This window comes from Pygocentrus nattereri, chromosome 7, assembly GCF_015220715.1.
Source record: "Pygocentrus nattereri isolate fPygNat1 chromosome 7, fPygNat1.pri, whole genome shotgun sequence".
In the NCBI taxonomy this organism is placed as follows: domain Eukaryota; kingdom Metazoa; phylum Chordata; class Actinopteri; order Characiformes; family Serrasalmidae; genus Pygocentrus; species Pygocentrus nattereri.
The window spans coordinates 28682383-28699990 of NC_051217.1; the positions used below are offsets into that span (position 1 = coordinate 28682383).

General features: G+C 38.5%; 1 protein-coding gene across 2 annotated transcripts; it reads left to right on the forward strand.

The window, feature by feature from the left end:
• Positions 1-1082: 1082 nt before the first annotated feature.
• rcn2 (reticulocalbin 2) lies at positions 1083-17073 on the forward strand. Of its 2 annotated transcripts, none has more exons than XM_017711141.2 (8): positions 1083-1201; positions 7093-7233; positions 8972-9074; positions 9173-9369; positions 9471-9584; positions 9710-9803; positions 10644-10786; positions 15774-17073. In XM_017711141.2, the coding sequence occupies exons 2-8, from the start codon at positions 7102-7104 to the stop codon at positions 15915-15917; spliced, it is 927 nt and encodes a 308-aa protein (XP_017566630.1). In that variant the 5' UTR covers positions 1083-1201; positions 7093-7101; the 3' UTR covers positions 15918-17073. The 2 variants fall into 2 exon arrangements, with proteins under 2 accessions (XP_017566630.1, XP_017566631.1); XM_017711142.2 differs by having other exon boundaries at positions 10647-10786.
• Positions 17074-17608: the final 535 nt, after the last annotated feature.

Genomic DNA, 17608 nt, shown 5'->3' on the forward strand with positions numbered 1-17608 from the left:
TACACTTCTGGGATTTAGCTCATTTAGACTTGAAAAGAAAGACTGGTAAAGAAAATCTCTATGTTTTGTTACTTTTTGTTGACCCTTTTCAACCACAATAAGCGCTTTATAATAAATGTAATAGTAATAATAGGAAACGTTTACACACATAAGATGAAATTTGCCAGAAAACTACTTTCACATATGACCTTTGTATGCACAGACCTATGTAATTACATATCTATGTCAGTGAATTTAAACCTGCAGCAAAGCAAGACATTCTGTAAATGTATTGCTATGTTAAAGCTTTTGGTTTCATCTTTTTCCCCCTTTTTACACATCCTACTGCTATTCTATTCTTGTGTGAATGGTTACTTACAGGAATATATATATATATATATATATATATATATATATATGCCCTGTGATGGACTGGCGACCTGTCCAGGGTGTATCCTGCCTTCCGCCCGAAGACTGCTGGGTTGGCTCCAGCTCCCCCCCGCGACCCTGACGGAGAAGCGGCTTAGAAAATGGATGGATGGATGGATGGATATATATATATATATATATATATATATATATATATATGACATGTTTTTTGAGCAGGAAATGCACTGAATCGTGCAGTGCAGGTTGTAAACAGGCAGAACCACACACACACACACACACACACACACACACACACACATTTGCTAAACCGCTTCTCCTCCTGGGTCGAGGGGGGTGCTGGAGCCTGTCCCAGCGGTCATCCGGCGGTAGGCAGGACACACCCTGGACAGGTCGCCAGTCCATCGCAGGGCACAGGCAGAACCAGTGTGGTGGAAATCCTGTTTTCTCTCCAGTCCAGCAGGTGACACTAAAGCTCCTTCACGCGGGCGGACAGATTCAGCAGTGGCGCGGAAAGACTGTCACTGGGCCCAAACCAAAACGTAGGGATTCCCACCTTTCTGTGTTGAAATGGTTTACTACTTAATGGTCTTTTAATAATTCTTTTAACGCGTTCCAGTTGAATATATGATATAGTTTTTAATGTTAATTAGAAAACATCACGTATAATTAAGAAATTGCCCATTTAAAAATAATTTTTAAAAGAGTTATTTTGGTTCACCCCCGCAAGTTGAACCCCAAGTGAAAGTGGATGCTTTCACAGAGCAGAGGAAACTCCATGGCAACGCGACCCGTCCGGCTAATGTTTGTCAAAACTTCCTATAATCACTTTTAGGTAAGTTTCCGTCTTTCGCTACAGACAAGTCGTTCCACTTGCGTCATTATTTTAGACAGCAGCCCTGACCATCGCTAGCTAGCGCTCACGTGTTGTTTTAGCAGCACCGCTGCAAACTAGTGAACGTTTTAGCCAACTAGACATCGATTTTGCCATCAAAGGCGCAAAGCCCGTGTAACAGAAATGGAGGCCAAATGAACTGCGTTCGCAGTCCCGATGTTAAAGGCGTTGAGAGCTTATGAGCAGATTTCCACTTACATATTCGTTCTCCACAGAACACAAGCTCAGGACTACACGGTATATTTCTGCTTTAATTGTAATTCTCAACACATTTCCCTGAATTGAATGGTGCATTACGGATCTTCACGTACCCGTGGAAGGGACCGTCGTCAAAGTGCACATCCTTAATTTAAAGTTCTGGGCTGAACTTCAAACTGTCAGTGGCGTCTATGCTGTAGAGCAAGCTGAAACCCAAGTAATTATAAACTTGCTTTATTTGTCACTTATTACAGCAGCAAATTTAAATAAAGTGATGTATTGATTTATGATCAATATTCTATACACATAAAATAATAAGATTTTTTAAAAAATCACTCTTTATTGCAAACAAGGCATTAAAGACTGTTCTGTCATTCTAACTACAGCAAGTCAGATTTCAAAAAACTATTTTATTGAAAGTGATTAATAAAGTGATACAAAGTGATTAATCTTAATGGATGTTTTAAACTTTATGAAAGTTTTAAACAAGGCCTAAAATTTTACAACCAAATGCATTAAAGTGTGCCCTATTTTTGCAACTTACTATGAGCAGAATTTGAAATGTGTTAAAGTTTAATACATTTTTCACACACACACAATAGTGCATTCAGTCTAGGGTCTACAATTATGAAACCAATTGCTTTAAACACCAAGAAGAAGAATTTAAAGAAAGCCTTGTGAATTTAAAGAAATGCCTTTAAACATCAAAAGCTCAACAGCTTCTTTACTGAAGGGCTCAAAACTGTAAATCCAAATGCATTAAACAGTACCCTGTTTTCACAGCCTACTACAGCAAATATAAAGTAAATTTGGGTTGAATTGTAATTAATATTGCATTAAAGAGTGTCATATTACTACATAACTACAGCAAGCCAAATTTGAATAAACTCATGTTTAACTGTAATGTTCAAACATCAAACATCTCTCTTTACTTTTTAACTCTATACTGTTACTCTTTACTAAAGACCTAATATTTTAAATTCATTTACATCCAATAGTTTATAGTAACTACAGTAAATAAAATATGAATAGGGTCTATGTAAACTATAATACATTTTGCATGAGCAAAATTCAGCCGCTTCAAAAATTCAAAAATCCAGTAGCTTCTTACTGAAGGGTCCACATTTTTCAAGCCAAATTAATTGCAGAGAACCCTATTATTAACTACATTCAGCAAGCAGAATTTAAATTACATGTTGTATAGAACTTGAAATTAATATTAAAGACAAAAAAGGTAATAGCTTGTTTAATACTCAACCTACAGTTATGAAAACAAATTGATTACACAGCTTATAGTTATTGTAACTCACTACAGCAAGTAATAGTTAAAGTCTTGTTAAATTATAATATAATTGTATAATTGTTTAACTGTATAATCATGTTAATTATAATTCTAATAATTGTGTTGACAAAAAATTTCAGCAGTTTCTTTACTATAGGAGCCAAAATTGTAAAATCAGATGAAAGAGTGCCCTGTAGTGGCTACTCATTACAACAATCAAAATTTGAAAAGTCTTCTGTTGAACTGTACTCATTGTTTTAAACATCAAAAACTCAATAGCTTATTTACTGTGGTGGAAAATTGTAAAAATAAATGCCTATCAAATTATTGCTCCACAACAAGCAGAGTTTGAATAACGCATTTTGTTTAGTCTCTAACTCATCATTTAAGCTGCTTATTCTCCTGGGTCTGAGGGATGCTGGAGCCTATCCCAGTGCTCATTGGGCGAAAGGCAGGAAACACCCTGGATGGGTCGCCAGTCTGACACAAGGAGGACATACAGATATATAGACATTGACAACACACATACAGTATTTAGTTTTGCATCTGAAAAAACCTGAACTATACAACGTATAAATTTTCTGTGGTACAAGTTATTTAAAGTTTCAAAAACCTCCCAAATGTTCTCATTGATTTAATATTTTGCTTGCTGTAATATGTAGCAATAACAGGATTGTCTATGATGCTTTTGGATTCATAACTATAGGCCCTACAGTATGGAAGCTGTTGAGTTTTTGATGTTTAAAAGATTAATATTCAACACAATGCTTTCTTTAACTTTTGCTTCCTGTAGTAAGTTGCAGTAGTAGGGCACTCTTTGATGCACTTGGTTTCATAATTGTAGGTTCAAAAGTAAAAAAGGTATGGGATTTAGATTTAGATTTAAATTGTTAGGCCGTACAGTAAAGAAGTTACTTCGTTTTTGAGGTTGAAAATATTAAAATTAAATACTAGAATTTGGTCAGTTTTGCTTGCTGTAATAAGTTGTAATGATAGAACAGTCTTTACTGTATTTGGTTTAACACGTTTGGGCCCAACAGTAAAGAAGCTATTGAGTTTTAAACATTCATTAATATTAAACACAAGGCTTTCTTCAAATTCTGCTTCCTGTAGTTAGTTGTGCTAATATGGCACTCTTTAATGCATTATTTTAGCTCCTACAGTAAAACTCTTAAAATGTATACTTTGCTTGCTGAAGTTCCAATAATAGGATACTTTTTTACTATCTATGTTCTTACAGATTTGGGCCGTACAGTATTGAATTGTTTTGTTCATGAGTAATGTATCATAATTTATTTAGATTTTATTAAAATTGTCCGTGCTGTAATAGCTATAAGCTCTGCAATACATTTGGTTTCAAAATTGTAACCACAGGTCCAAAGATTTTTATCCAGATTTTTGTAAGCTGCATTAATATGGTAGCAACACAAGGCTTTCTTCAAATTCTGCTTGCTATAGTATCAGTAAAAGGATAATCTTTAATGCAGTTATGGGTTCATAACTGAAGACCTAGACTAGAGTAAACAAACTATTGATTATTGTGTGTGAAAAATGTATTAAACTTTAATGCAACCCAAATTCTACTTGTAGGAAGTTGCAATAATACCCCCCCCCCTTAATGAATTAGCCTTTCAGTAAAGAAGCTACTGATTTTTTTTTTTATGTTTAATGCATTAGTTAAAATCAATCACTAGTATTTAGAACAGTACTTAATTGCTTGGGTTTCAGGTGGCCCTACAGTATAGATGCTGTTGAGAAGTTGCGGTTCAGCACAGACTATTTAATTAGGGACAGGCGCTTTGACGTAATTGAAGATCCACTCAGTTCAGGAAATGTGTTGAGAATTTCTTTAAAAAAGCAATTAAATCTATGATGTGCATCTCCCATTCCACCACATCCCACCACATGCTCTGTTGGATTGAGATCTGGTGACTGTGGAGGCCATTGGAGTACAGTGAATTCATTGTCAAGTTCAAGAAACCAGTTTGAGATGATATGAGCTTTGTGACATGGTGCATTATCCTGCTGGAAGTAGCCATCAGAAGATGGGTACACTGTGGTCATAAAGGGATGGACATGGCCAGCAACAATAGTAGGCTGTGGCATTTAAACGATGCTCAATTGGTAATAAGGGGCCCAAAGTCTGCCAAGAAAATATCTCTCACACCATTACACCACCACCACCAGCCTGAACCGTGGATCTAATGATGGATCCATGCTTTCATGTTGTTTACGTCAAATTCTGACCCTAAAATCTGAATGTTGCAGCTGAAATCAAGACTCGTCAGACCAGGCAACATTTTTCCAATCTGCGATTTTTAAATTTCGGTGAGCCTGTGCGAATTGTAGTCTCAGTTTCCTGTTCTTAGCTGACAGGAGTGGCACCCGGTGTGGTCTTCTGCTGCTGTAGCCCATCTTCTTCAAGGTTCGACATGTTGTGCATGTCGAGAGATGTCAGAGATGGTATTCTGCATTCCTTGGTTGTATCAAGTGGTTATTTAAGTTACTGTTCCCGTTCTATCATCTCGAACCAGTCTGCACATACTCCTCTGACCTCTCACATCAACAAGGCATTTTCGTCCCACTCAGTGGATATTTCCTCTTTTTCAGACCATTCTCTGTAAAACCCTAGAGATGGTTGTGCGTGAAAATTCCAGTAGATCAGCAGTTTCTGAAATACTCAGACCAGCCCGTTTGGCACCAACAACCATGCCACATTCAAAATCACTTAAATCACCTTACTTCCCCATTCTGATGCACGGTCTGCACTTCAGCAAGTTGTCTTCACCACCTCTGCATGTCTACATGCATTGAGTTGCGGCCATGTGATTGGCTGATTAGTTATTTGTGTTAACAAGCAATTGAGCCCCCAGTGAGCAAGCCAGAGGCGATGGTGGCAAGGAAAAACTCCCTCAGACTGGAGGAAGAAACCTTGGGAGGAACCAAGACTCACAAGACCCATCCTCCTCTGGTCAAACAGTATTTACAGTTTAATAAGCTGAATACCAAATAAAAGCTAAGAGGATGTCTGTTTTTAGTCTGGATGGTAAAGCTTTAGAAACTGCACTGGTTGAGGCAGTCTCTGACTGAGGCAGTCTTTGACTGAGTCTTTATGAAAAGTGGGAGTGAGCTGAAACAGTCACATCCTGTCTCAATGCTGATACATCTGGATGACACAGTGATGTAATTGAGGGTTTTGCAGTTGGCACAATGAACAGGAGAGTGGGTTGGTGATAGATGAGGAGGAGGCCCTGATGGTCAGTCTTCCAACAGCGTTCAGCAGGAGAGGAGGGCAGTCATTATCTCAGGAAAAGTAAAGAGACAAAAATAGTTCTGCTCAGAAGTATGACTGTAGGAAATATGAATTCTCTTATTTACCTTCTTATTAATCCCCAACCAGCATCCTGTGATCTGAGTAAACGAGGTGGTTCATAATGGGAAATAAGATCTTGCAGGTACTCCGGTGCAAGACCGTGCAGGGCTTTATACATCAATAAAAGAATTTTATAATCGATATGGAATTTGACAGGAAGCCAGTGTAATGCTGATAAAACTGGGTTGATGTGATCAAATTTTCTGGTTTTAGTGAGTACTCTAGCTGCAGCATTCTGAACTAATTGAAGTTTATTTAGGTTTCTGTTGGAGCATCCTGACAACAATGCATTACAGTAGTCTAGCCTAGTTATAAAGGCATGTACCAGTTTTTCAGCGTCATGTAAGGATAACGCATTTCTTAACTCTGAAATGTTTCAGAAGTGAAGAAACGCTGTCCTTGTAATGTTACCTATGTGTTGATTAAACGTCAGGTCTGAATCAATTATCACACCAAGATTTTCAGCTACTGAACCAGGTACTACAGAGAAGTAAGCAAGATTTAACATTAAATCTGAACATTTATTCCAAGCAACCTTTGGACCAAGAAGGAGAACTTTTGTTTTATCTGGTTTTAAAAGAAGGACATTCTGCAGCATCCAGTGTCTTATATCTTTTTCACAATCTTCTATTTTATTTAATCTGGATTTATCCTCTGGTTTGGCTGATATGTACAGCTGTGTATCATCAGCATAGCAGTGGAAACTAATTCCATGTCTATTTATAACTAAGCCTAATGGTATCATGTATAACACAAATAACAGAGGACCTTTATTACACACTCACAGTGACTTGTAAGCAATCACCAGGGGATGATTAGGTATCTTTGGCTGCATCCAAAACCACATACACTAGTTACCATACTAGCTAAATAGTATGTCAGAAATTATACAGCACTATTACAAGTGCAATCATAAGTATAATATGGCTTGTACAGTAATGTGGTTTAAGACGCAACACCTGTCTTTCTCCTTCATAGAAGCTGAATATGAAAGCCCCTGTCGTGCTTCTATTTGTCGCACTGTGCTGCGCTTCCTGTGACAATGTGCTGCAAGTGGAGCGCCATATTTCACACCATCACAATCACGAACATAATGCAAATGCTTTTCTTGATGCTGAGGTAGGTATGAACAGTGAAGACCAATCTGTATTGTAAAGATGTTTTGAAAACAGCATTAACTACAACAGAGGTGTATATTTTTAAAGAAACTGTAATCTGTGTGTGAGGAAAACTGTGTGTTCCATTGGTCACTTTCCAGTATGGCAACACATGGATGGTGTTAGTCACTATAATTTACAGAAGTTAGCTTAAGGAGCGGGAAAGTCCAGATATATCTAAACCTATAGGTCAGTGATATGGCAAAAATATTACATTACAATACTTAAAAAAAATTTTTTTACAATACCCGATATGTAGTGCAATATTTGGTTTTAAAATACTGTAGCGTCAGCAAAGAAGACAAGCCAGAGTCTGCCATTTTCTGACAGAAAAATGCTCTTTATTGAAACGGCAGGCCAACCCACAGGGGGAGAATGGCTGAACAAAGCATAAAACAAGGGTGGACACTTCCAACACCCTAGTTTAACACTAAAGGACACAAAAAGCACAACTATTAAAGCAATAACAACATCTAAACACTTCAACTAAATTTCAACTAAAAATTCAACTATTTCTACTAAACTAGGTGCATAGATTTCTGGGAGTCCTCTACATGATCCTCTGTGCTCTCCCAGTTGGCCCAAACCAGTAGTCTGGTTGCAGAGCCACAATACTATCAAAAATGTCTCATATACATATATAATATTGCTCACCTATGTCTACACCTTTGTTCTCCCCATGAGTTGTCCATAGTTTGAACACTTAGACACAGATCCAGTCATTTGCAAACATTTGAAAGCCCCTAGATTACATGTTTTGATGTGTTTCTCATTTCAAGTGAGAATAGGTGAACTATAGAGGATCAACAGAATAAGTAATTTGACCAGGGGTGTGCACGCTTACGCTACACACACCCTATACTATTCTATAAAGTTAGACAGTTACATTTGGAGGTCACTGACTATAAATGAGGGAGAGACAACTAATAAACCTTAGTCCCTAACAAAGGGCTTACAAAGGTTTATGCTTTGGCCATATTTATAAATGGTTGAATAAATACATATGTTTATAATTGTACATTTTTAAACATCCAGCTAACTTATACCCTTTGGTCAAAATCAGAATGACAACTCGCACAACTCACTCTGCCAGTCAGTGATGGTCAGAATTTCACAATTTTTTTCTGCAATTTCTGCATATTTAACTCATTCATGTGTAAACAAGTGAAAATGTGTAAACCAGAGAACCTAGAGAATCTGTTCACAACAGTGATGAGTTTGTGACATACACAGCCTCTAAAAGCTACAGAGCACTATTGAATTCAATTGTTACAAATATGTTACCTGATGCCTAAGACATTGTTTTGTAATACTTTTGATGAGGTTTTGGCCTGAAATAATTTTTTAACAATCCTTTTATGGCAGTCACCCAAGGAAAAGATCTCTTTATCAACACTTTAACATCATCTGCACTACATTTAAATGGCTATGTTTGCACTGTAGACATCACAACCTCTGGTTCCCATCACTGCAAATCGAAAACCAGATTCAGTAAGTTAATCTACAGTGCACCAGTTCACATCGAACCACTGTGAATGACTTTGTTTACATCTCAGTGATTAAATTTTGCAGAAATTCTTTCTCTCCCCGTGAAATCTGAGCACAGCTGTGCCAGGAATATGTGGATTATAAGCCATACACTGACAAACTCTTAAATACTTGGTATCAGTCACCATATTTGTAACTATCTTATTATTTAGGATAAAGATGAGATTAAGATACTGAGTCCATCTGAACAGAGGAAGAAAATGGTGGAGATAGCAAAGAGAATTGACACTGACTCAGACAAATATTTGATTCCAGGTGAGTAGAAATCAGGTTGATTCAGATGTGTATGTTCATTTGATGAAGTCTGAAGTTGGTCTACTTCAAAGTGACTCTGTGCTCTTGTACTTTGACAGAGGAAATCACATTATGGATACAGAAGGTGTACAGGAGGTATGCAATGGATGATGCACAAGAACGTTTCCCAGGCTTTGATACAAACAGCGATGGTCTGGTTTCTTGGGATGAATACAACATGGTGATGCATGGGCACACTGTTGAAGTGGATGAAAATGCAGTTCTTGAGGACCCAGAAGAAGAATCTCTCAGATTTGTATTTGAAAAAGACATTACACAACAAAATGTGATATTGCATTATTTCATTTTGATGTATTTACACTACAGTATCATTCAAACTAACTCTACCATTCACAGCTTCATTTGAAGGAGAAAAGGCGATTTGACTTTGCTGATGTAGATGGCATACCTGGCTTGAACTTGACAGAATTTCTTGCGTTTACACATCCGTCTGAAGTGGATCACATGGCGGTAAGTCACTGACACTGCAATAGCAACATGGTAATAAACTTGTTGGTTCTAGTTATCTGAATTACTCGGGGTGCTATAAAAGATTGTTGTTTGTTTTCAGCTGAAAGTTTTGTTTGTGCTTGTAGGATTTTGCAATTGAAGATGTGTTGAGTGAATATGACTTGGACAAAGATGGATTCATCAGTCTGAGTGAATTCATTGGAGATCTCAGAGCAAATGGTAAAGATTATACCGAGCATAATAGTTAGTTCTGAAAGATTAACTGTTTATATGTCAAATTCACAAAGTCACAATTTGAACGTTTGCAATTTTCAAATGGCAAGAGCTGCTTTTTAATTATAGCATCTTATCCAGAATGTGCTTTAAGTGGGCAAACATAAGCCAGTAACATGGAGCTTGTGAAATACATGTAGATGAGTTAGACCAATCAGAAGCAACCAGTTTCCCATGTGCAATGTATTTGACAACAGACCTATAGCTAACTATCAGTCTGGTACAGTATGCCACATATTCTGGTGGTTCTGGTGCCAAAATAACAGGCCTTAATTTATAGAAAATGATCACATTTTAATCAAAGTCACAATACTGGACAGAAAAATCATAATTCAGTGTTTTCCCTGAATTGTTCAGTTTAGATGTACAGTTAATTTTTTCCCAAAGTACAACTGTAGCTCATCTTTTCTTCATGCACAATTTGTGTTAGTCATCCTCTGGCTCTTCAGTGTCAGTTTTTCAGCTCAGCAGTAACATAGCCAGCACTAACACAACATTGCTGTACCTGATGCAACCATACCAGAACAACACCTACTAACATGCCACTATCGTGTTGGTATCAATACTGTACTAAGAATGGCTCACCACCAAAATAATATCTGGCCAGAGGTGCTTCTTTTCCATAGATGGATGAAGTTAAGGGGGACTAAGTTGTACAAATGAGATATAACCGGTAACTGTTAACCTACATAGTGCCACCTATAGGTATGTACCATATAAAATGGCCAGTTTTTCCATATTTTATATGTACCTGAAATATGTTTGTTTGTTTTTTTTTTTCCAAAGAAGATGATGAGCCATCTCAGTGGGAAATTGAGGAGACAGTTAGGTTTAAAGACCTTTATGACCAGGACAAGGACGGCAAACTAAACAGGGATGAGCAGCTGCGGTGGGTTGCTCCAAACAGCTATGGTTCAGCACGAGAAGAGGTTGGTAGAAGATCAATGCATTTGTTGTCATGTTCATGAAACCAGTTTGAGACTACCTTTGTGACATGGTGCTTTATTATGCTGGAAGTAACCAGTAGAAGATGGGTAAATTGTGGTCGTGAAGGGATGCACATGGTCAACAGCAATACTCAAATATGCTGTGGCCTTTAAGCAATGATTGATTGGTATTTACAGCCCCAAAGTGTGCCAAGAAAACATTCCCCAGACCATTACACGACATCCACCAGCCTGGACTATTGATACAAGGCAGATTATGTCAATGGATTTAAGCTGTTTGCATCAGGTTTTGGACATACCTGTGTCTGCATGCTTCAGACAAAGGCATGTTTTTTCAGTCCTCAGCTGTCTGTATTTAATGTGCCTTTGTCCACTGCAGTATCAGCTTTCTGTTCTTGGCTGACAAAAGTCAAAAAGTGTGTGTGTGTGTGTGTGTGTGTGTATACAACCCCAATTCCAGTGAAATTGGGACGTTGTGTGAAACATAAATAACAGAATACCACAGATGCAATTTTTGCGTTGAGAGTGTTGGTAGAGAAGTACAGAGAAGGTCAGAAAGAGCTACATTGTGTCTTTGTGGATCTAGAGAAGGCATATGATAGGGTGCCAAGAGAGGAACTGTGGTACTGTATGAGGAAGTCAGGTGTAACTGAAAAGTATGTTAGGGTGGTGCAGGACATGTGTGAGGTGTGCAGTTGGAGTGACAAATGGTTTCAAGGTGAAGGTAGGGTTACATCAGGGATCAGCTTTGAGCCCCTTCCTGTTTGCAATGGTGATGGAAAGGTTGACAGATGAGGTCAGGCAGGAGGCTCTATGGACCATGATGTTTGCAGATGACATTGTAATCTGTGGTGAGAGTAGAGAGCAGGTGGAAGAGAATCTGGAGAGGTGGAGGTTTGCACTGGAGAGGAGAGGAATGAAGGTCAGTAGAGACAAGAGGGAATACATGTGTGTGAATGAGAGGGAGGCAGGTGGAAAGGTGAAGATGCAAGGAGTAGAGGTCGTAAAGGTGGATGACTTCAAATATCTTGGGTCAACCATCCAGAGCAATGGACAGTGTAGAAAAGAGGTGAAGAAGAGGGTGCAGGCAGGATGGAGTGGGTGGAGACGGGTGTCAGGGTTGATGTGTGACAGAAGGATAGCAGCAAGAGTGAAAGGGAAGGTTTACAAGACAATAGTGCGTCCTGCTATGATGTATGGTTTGAAGACTGTGGCTCTGTCTAAAAGACAGGAGGCTGAGCTGGAGGTAGTGGAGATGAAGATGCTGAGATTTTCGTTGGGAGTGACAAGGATGGACAAGATTAGAAATGAGCAGATCAGAGGGACAGTGAAGGTGGAGCAGTTTGGAGATAAAGCCAGAGAGGCCAGGTTGAGATGGTTTGGACATGTGTTGAGGAGGAATAGTGGATATATTGGTCAAAGAATGTTGGAGATGGAGCTGCTGGGTAGAAGGAGAAGAGGTAGACCTCAGAGAAGGTTTATGGATGTAGTGAAGGTGGACATGGAGATGGTTGGTGTAAAAGTAGAGGAGGCAGTGGATAGGGCAAGATGGAGGCAGACGATCCGCTGTGGCGACCCCTAAAGGGAGCAGCCGAAAGAAGAAGAATGAATATATATATATATATATATATATATATATATATATATATATATATATATATATATATATATATATATATATATATATATACACACACACACACACACACACACACACACAGTGGGGGGAAAAAAGTATTTAGCCAATTGTGCAAGTTCTCCCACTTAAACAGATGAGAGAGGCCTGTAATTGACATCATAGGTCACAAACACCTACAGATTTCTGGCTGTCACAGACCTGTAACTTCTTCTTTAAGAGGCTCCTCTGTCCTCCATTCATTACCTGTATTAATGGCAACTGTTTGACCTCATTATCTGTATAAAAGACACCTGCCCACAACCTCAAACAGTCCCACTCCAAATTCCACTATGGTGAAGATCAAACAGCTGTCAAAGGGCACCAGAAACAAGATTGTAGACCTGCACCAGGCTCGGAAGACTGAATCTGCAATAGGCAAGCAGCTTGGTGTGAAGAAATCTACTGTGGGAGCAATAATCAGAAAATGGAAGACCTACAAGACCACTGCTAATCTCCCTTGATCAGGGGCTACACGCAAGTTCTCAGCCCGTGGGGTCAAAATGATCATAAGAATGGTGAGCAGAAATCCCAGAACCACACGGGGGGGGGGGCCTAGTGAATGACCTGCAGAAAGCTGAGACCAACGTTACAAAGGCTACTGTCAGTAACACACTACGCCGCCAGGCACTCAGATCTTGCAGTGCCAGACGTATCCCCCTGCTTAAGCCAGTATATATCCAGGCACATCTGAAGTTTGCTAGAGAGCATTTGGATGTTCCGGAAGAGGATTGGGAGAATGTCATATGGTCAGATGAAACCAAAGTAGAAGTGTTTGGTACGAACGCAACTCGTCGGGTTTGGAGGAGAGTGAATGCTGAGTTGCATCCAAAGAACACCATACCAACTGTGAAGCATGGGGGTGGCAACATCATGCTTTGGGGCTGTTTCTCTGCAAAGGGACCAGGACGACTGGTCCGTGTACATGAAAGAATGAATGGGGCCATGTATTGTGAGATTTTGAGTGCAAACCTCCTTCCATCAGCAAGGGCATTGAAGATGAAACGTGGCTGGGTCTTTCAGCATGACAATGATCCCAAGCACACTGCCAGGGCAACAAAGGAGTGGCTTCGTAAGAAGCATTACAAGGTCCTGGAGTGGCCTAGCCAGTCTCCAGATCTCAACCCCATAGAAAACCTTTTGGAGGGAGTTGAAAGTCTGTGTTGCCCGCCGACAGCCCCAAAACATCACTGCTCTAGAGGAGATCTGCATGGAGGAATGGGCCAACATACCAGCAATGGTGTGTGCCAACCTTGTAAAGACTTAAAGAAAACGTTTGACCTTCAATCATTGCCAACAAAGGATATATAACAAAGTATTGAGATGAACTTTTGTTGTTGACCAAATACTTATTTTCCACCATTATTTGCAAATAAATTCTTTAAAAATCAGACAATGTGATTTTCTGAATTATTTTTCCTCATTTTGTCTTTCATAGTTGAGGTCTACCTATGATGTCAATTACAGTCCTCTCTCATCTTTTTAAGTGGGAGAACTTGCACAATTGGTGACTGACTAAATACTTTTTTTCCCCACTGTATATATATATTAGGGCGGTCAAACAATTAAAAAATGTAATCGTGATTAATCACATTTTTTATCTGTGTAAATGTTATAGAAAATGAGGATTTTTAAGTGAAATGTTACAATCAATTTTTTATGCTAAATGTACTTATGTTAATAACTGCTGGGACAAGAGAAAACTGTAAGGGAGTTTTATTCACTCACATACTAGGCAGTAATACTGAACCTACAAAACATAAAATTGTATTTGTAATAAATTAGGGAGCTGCAGTCTCAAATAGAAGGTATGTACTCACATATTACTGTGTCTCAGTTCAGATACATGTAACAAAAGAAAATAAAAACTAAAATAAAACTTCAATTGTGCCAAAGTTGTATTCAGTTACAGCCTATAGGACTTCACAGTACTGCATAAACAAAAATAAATTACACAAAGTTAGACTTCATTAAAGACATGTAGTGTCATACTACAGTGCTACAGCATTGTAAACAGCATGTAAACGTGGCTACTCACGAGCCACGTTTACATGCAGCCTAATAATCCGTTAATAATCAGACTAATGGCTCAATCGAAATAGAATATGTCCATGTAAACACCTCAATCGGAATAATCTAGTCCGATTGAGGCCATTCGGAATACAATTTCTGTCCGATTAAACGAGGTGAGTAACCCTATAAATAATCCGTTAATTACAAGAATAATAGCCATGTAATCCGATTACTCTCCAATCGGAACGTGTAGTTAAATACGTTCTGCGCATGCGCGGCGCGTCATAGCGAAAGGTTTATACCGTTTAATATGGCGGAGCAGAAAGTGGTCTGCAGAGGAGAAGAAGTTTATGCTCTGAGCTTTAAAAAGACGGCGGTTTTTCTTAGCCTGGCATCATTTTAAAGCAATTAAAAACACAAGCGCCAACTGGAAATTCCGCTCACGCTCACTGTACATCACGTAATGTTCGCTGTCATGGTAACGTTTACTCTAAGCGCTACTCCACGCATGCGCGTCATTTTGCATCGGATTACTTGTGGTCATGTAAACGAAGATTTTCATCAGATTGTTGAGCAGAGTGAACATATAAACACCTCAGTCTGAATCTGTAATCCGATTGTATTCAGTCAGATTGGCAAAAATTTGTGCATGTAAACACAGACACTTACTCCTCTACTCTTAATGAGAGAGGCCGCGCATGGTCAATGCTCAACATGAACTACGGATGACTCGCAGGGCCACTATTTTTTTTAATTGCGTTAAATTGAGATCGCGTTAGTGCGTTATAATCGCGTTAACTTGGACAGCCCTCTATGGAAAAGTACAAAAACACAACATTTCCAAAATCATTCCAAATTTGATGTCTGTAACTGTTCTAAAAAGTCAGAACAGGAGCCCATTTTACCAGCACTTCATAAATGTTTCATGACTGAAGACTCAAACTGAGTTTTGAAAGCTGAATTTTTTGCCATTCTTCTATTACACAAGTCTTTAGGTGCACAGTCATGCGGGGCTTTCATTGTTGTCTTTCGAGCTTAATAATGCAACACACATGTTTCTCTCTCTCACTTTGCACAGCCATGCTGTTTAAACACATGCAAGTGTTTTCTAGAACCAAAATTGGTTCAGTGTTGATGGTGCCTTAACAGATGTGCAAGTTACCAACTAGTAAATATATTAATCACTGCTTTGTGATTTAATATTTATATTTTACCTACTGTCCAGCTTTTTTGGGGATATTACAGATAATGCTGAATTTTCTTTTCTTCTGTGTTAAACAGGCTGTTCATCTAATCAAGGAAATGGATCAAGATGGAGATGAAAGGCTTTCAGAAGCAGAGATTTTGAAGAACCAAGATATTTTCATGAATAGTGAAGTGACAGATTATGGTAGACAGCTCCATGTGCCACATGATGAGTTATAATGTTTTTGTGATCTCTGTAGATATATTGCTATTTTTTTACTTTGCTTTTCTTCTGAAAAAATGGTCTTTTGTCTAGGAGTACTAGAAGTAGGATCTTGCACTGAGTAGTCATGTGTGGAATGCTTTTCAGTTAAAGCATGGAATTAGTGCTGGATGTACTTTGAATTTTAAGAAGGTTGTAGATGGTGTCTGTATTTTATATACTCTAAAGTAATTCTCCTCAGAATCTTTTTCTGCACATGAAAGAAAGGATTTAGCAGTTGTCTTAATTTCTTATAATTATGTCAGTAAAGTTGCACCTATTAGCGTGTGTAGCATAATTTACTTATATTAGTTTGGGACATTTGTTCTTAATGTAGTACTTAGTTACTAATAACTATGGCAAGCATCATGGTATCCAGCTGCTTAAAACTGAAAATAGTCCATACTGACTTTTATTGACACACAATCTTAGAACATCAAGGCTCTGCCAGTGTAACTTTAAATGCCAAAAAGCCTAGAAAAATCTGTTTCTAGGTAAATATTGCTACTTCAAGAGTAATACTTTGTGAATACTGTCTTTAATACCTGATTTTCTTTTAATACTAAGGCACTTGTGGTTAATTCAAATTGGTGTGAAGAACTTTGCACATATTGCTGATAGCACACACAATGACCTACACATAAATAAATATAGATTTTTATATAAAACTGCACTAACATATCTTGCAGTGCCAAAAGGCAGCATAGATTTGGTTCACTAACCACTGTTTTGAGGAAGTAGGTTTGAAATAGGTGCCAATACCCTTCTTTCATATTTCTTGTTTATCACTACATCTTCTATAGTGCAGTATGTACTCAGTGCAAGATTGCCATATGTCTTAAAAAGTGTTCTGTCAAAAAAATAAGTTCTTTAAAGGTCTTAAAATTGTACGTTTTTTCTAGTTTTTTAGGACTCAAAAGCCACCGTGCACTAAATGGAAACTGGTGTTGTGTGAGCCGCTCATGGCCTAGCTGAGTGTTTGGCTTAAAATTCATGTTCATCTTGATGTATGTTTGATGAAGTCTGTAAACACTGATATAAAAAAAAGAGATGTATTTTCTTCAGTGACATATTTTGTTGTGTGTTAGTGTTTTGATCTGGGGCCTGTCTAATAAAGCAGGATATCTTTCTTAACCGGCTATCTTTTAGCTTAGTTCAGTCCAACCCTGGATTTTCAGTTTTACAGCAGCAGATCACTTTTAGCTTTTGCTGCACTTCTGATCTGCTCCAGGGAATTCGATCATAAACTGCCTCACTGTCTACATATTTACACACATTTCTTCTGGCTTTTTAAAAAAAATAAGCCGCTCAATGTTTCATGCGATTGGCTATTTTTCATAAACTTTAATGCTTTCTTGGGCATGTGAGACATATGAAGGTGGTTATAGAGAGTCTGTGTATGACTTTAAATGTGTCTTTCAACTTTTTCAATTACAATGGCAAGTTCATTTCTTTGCTGATTTGATCCCTTTGTCACGGGGGGATGCTGGAGCCTATCCCAGCAGTCTTCGGGCAGAAGGCAGGATACACCCTGGACAGGTCGCCAGTCCATCGGAGGGCAGACAGACAGACACAGACAGTCACACCTAGGGGCAATGTAGCATGTCCGCGGACTGTGGGAGGAAACCGGAGAACCCAGAGGAAACCCACGCAGACACAGGGAGAACAT

Coding starts and splice junctions, on each gene's coding strand:
- rcn2 (XM_017711141.2), top strand. CDS start 7,102: ATGAAAGCCCCTGTCGTGCTTCTATTTGTCGCACTGTGCTGCGCTTCC. Junction 9,804..10,643: donor TGGAGATCTCAGAGCAAATG/GTAAAGATTATA, acceptor TTTTTTCCAAAG/AAGATGATGAGCCATCTCAG. Junction 10,787..15,773: donor ATGGTTCAGCACGAGAAGAG/GTTGGTAGAAGA, acceptor TGTGTTAAACAG/GCTGTTCATCTAATCAAGGA.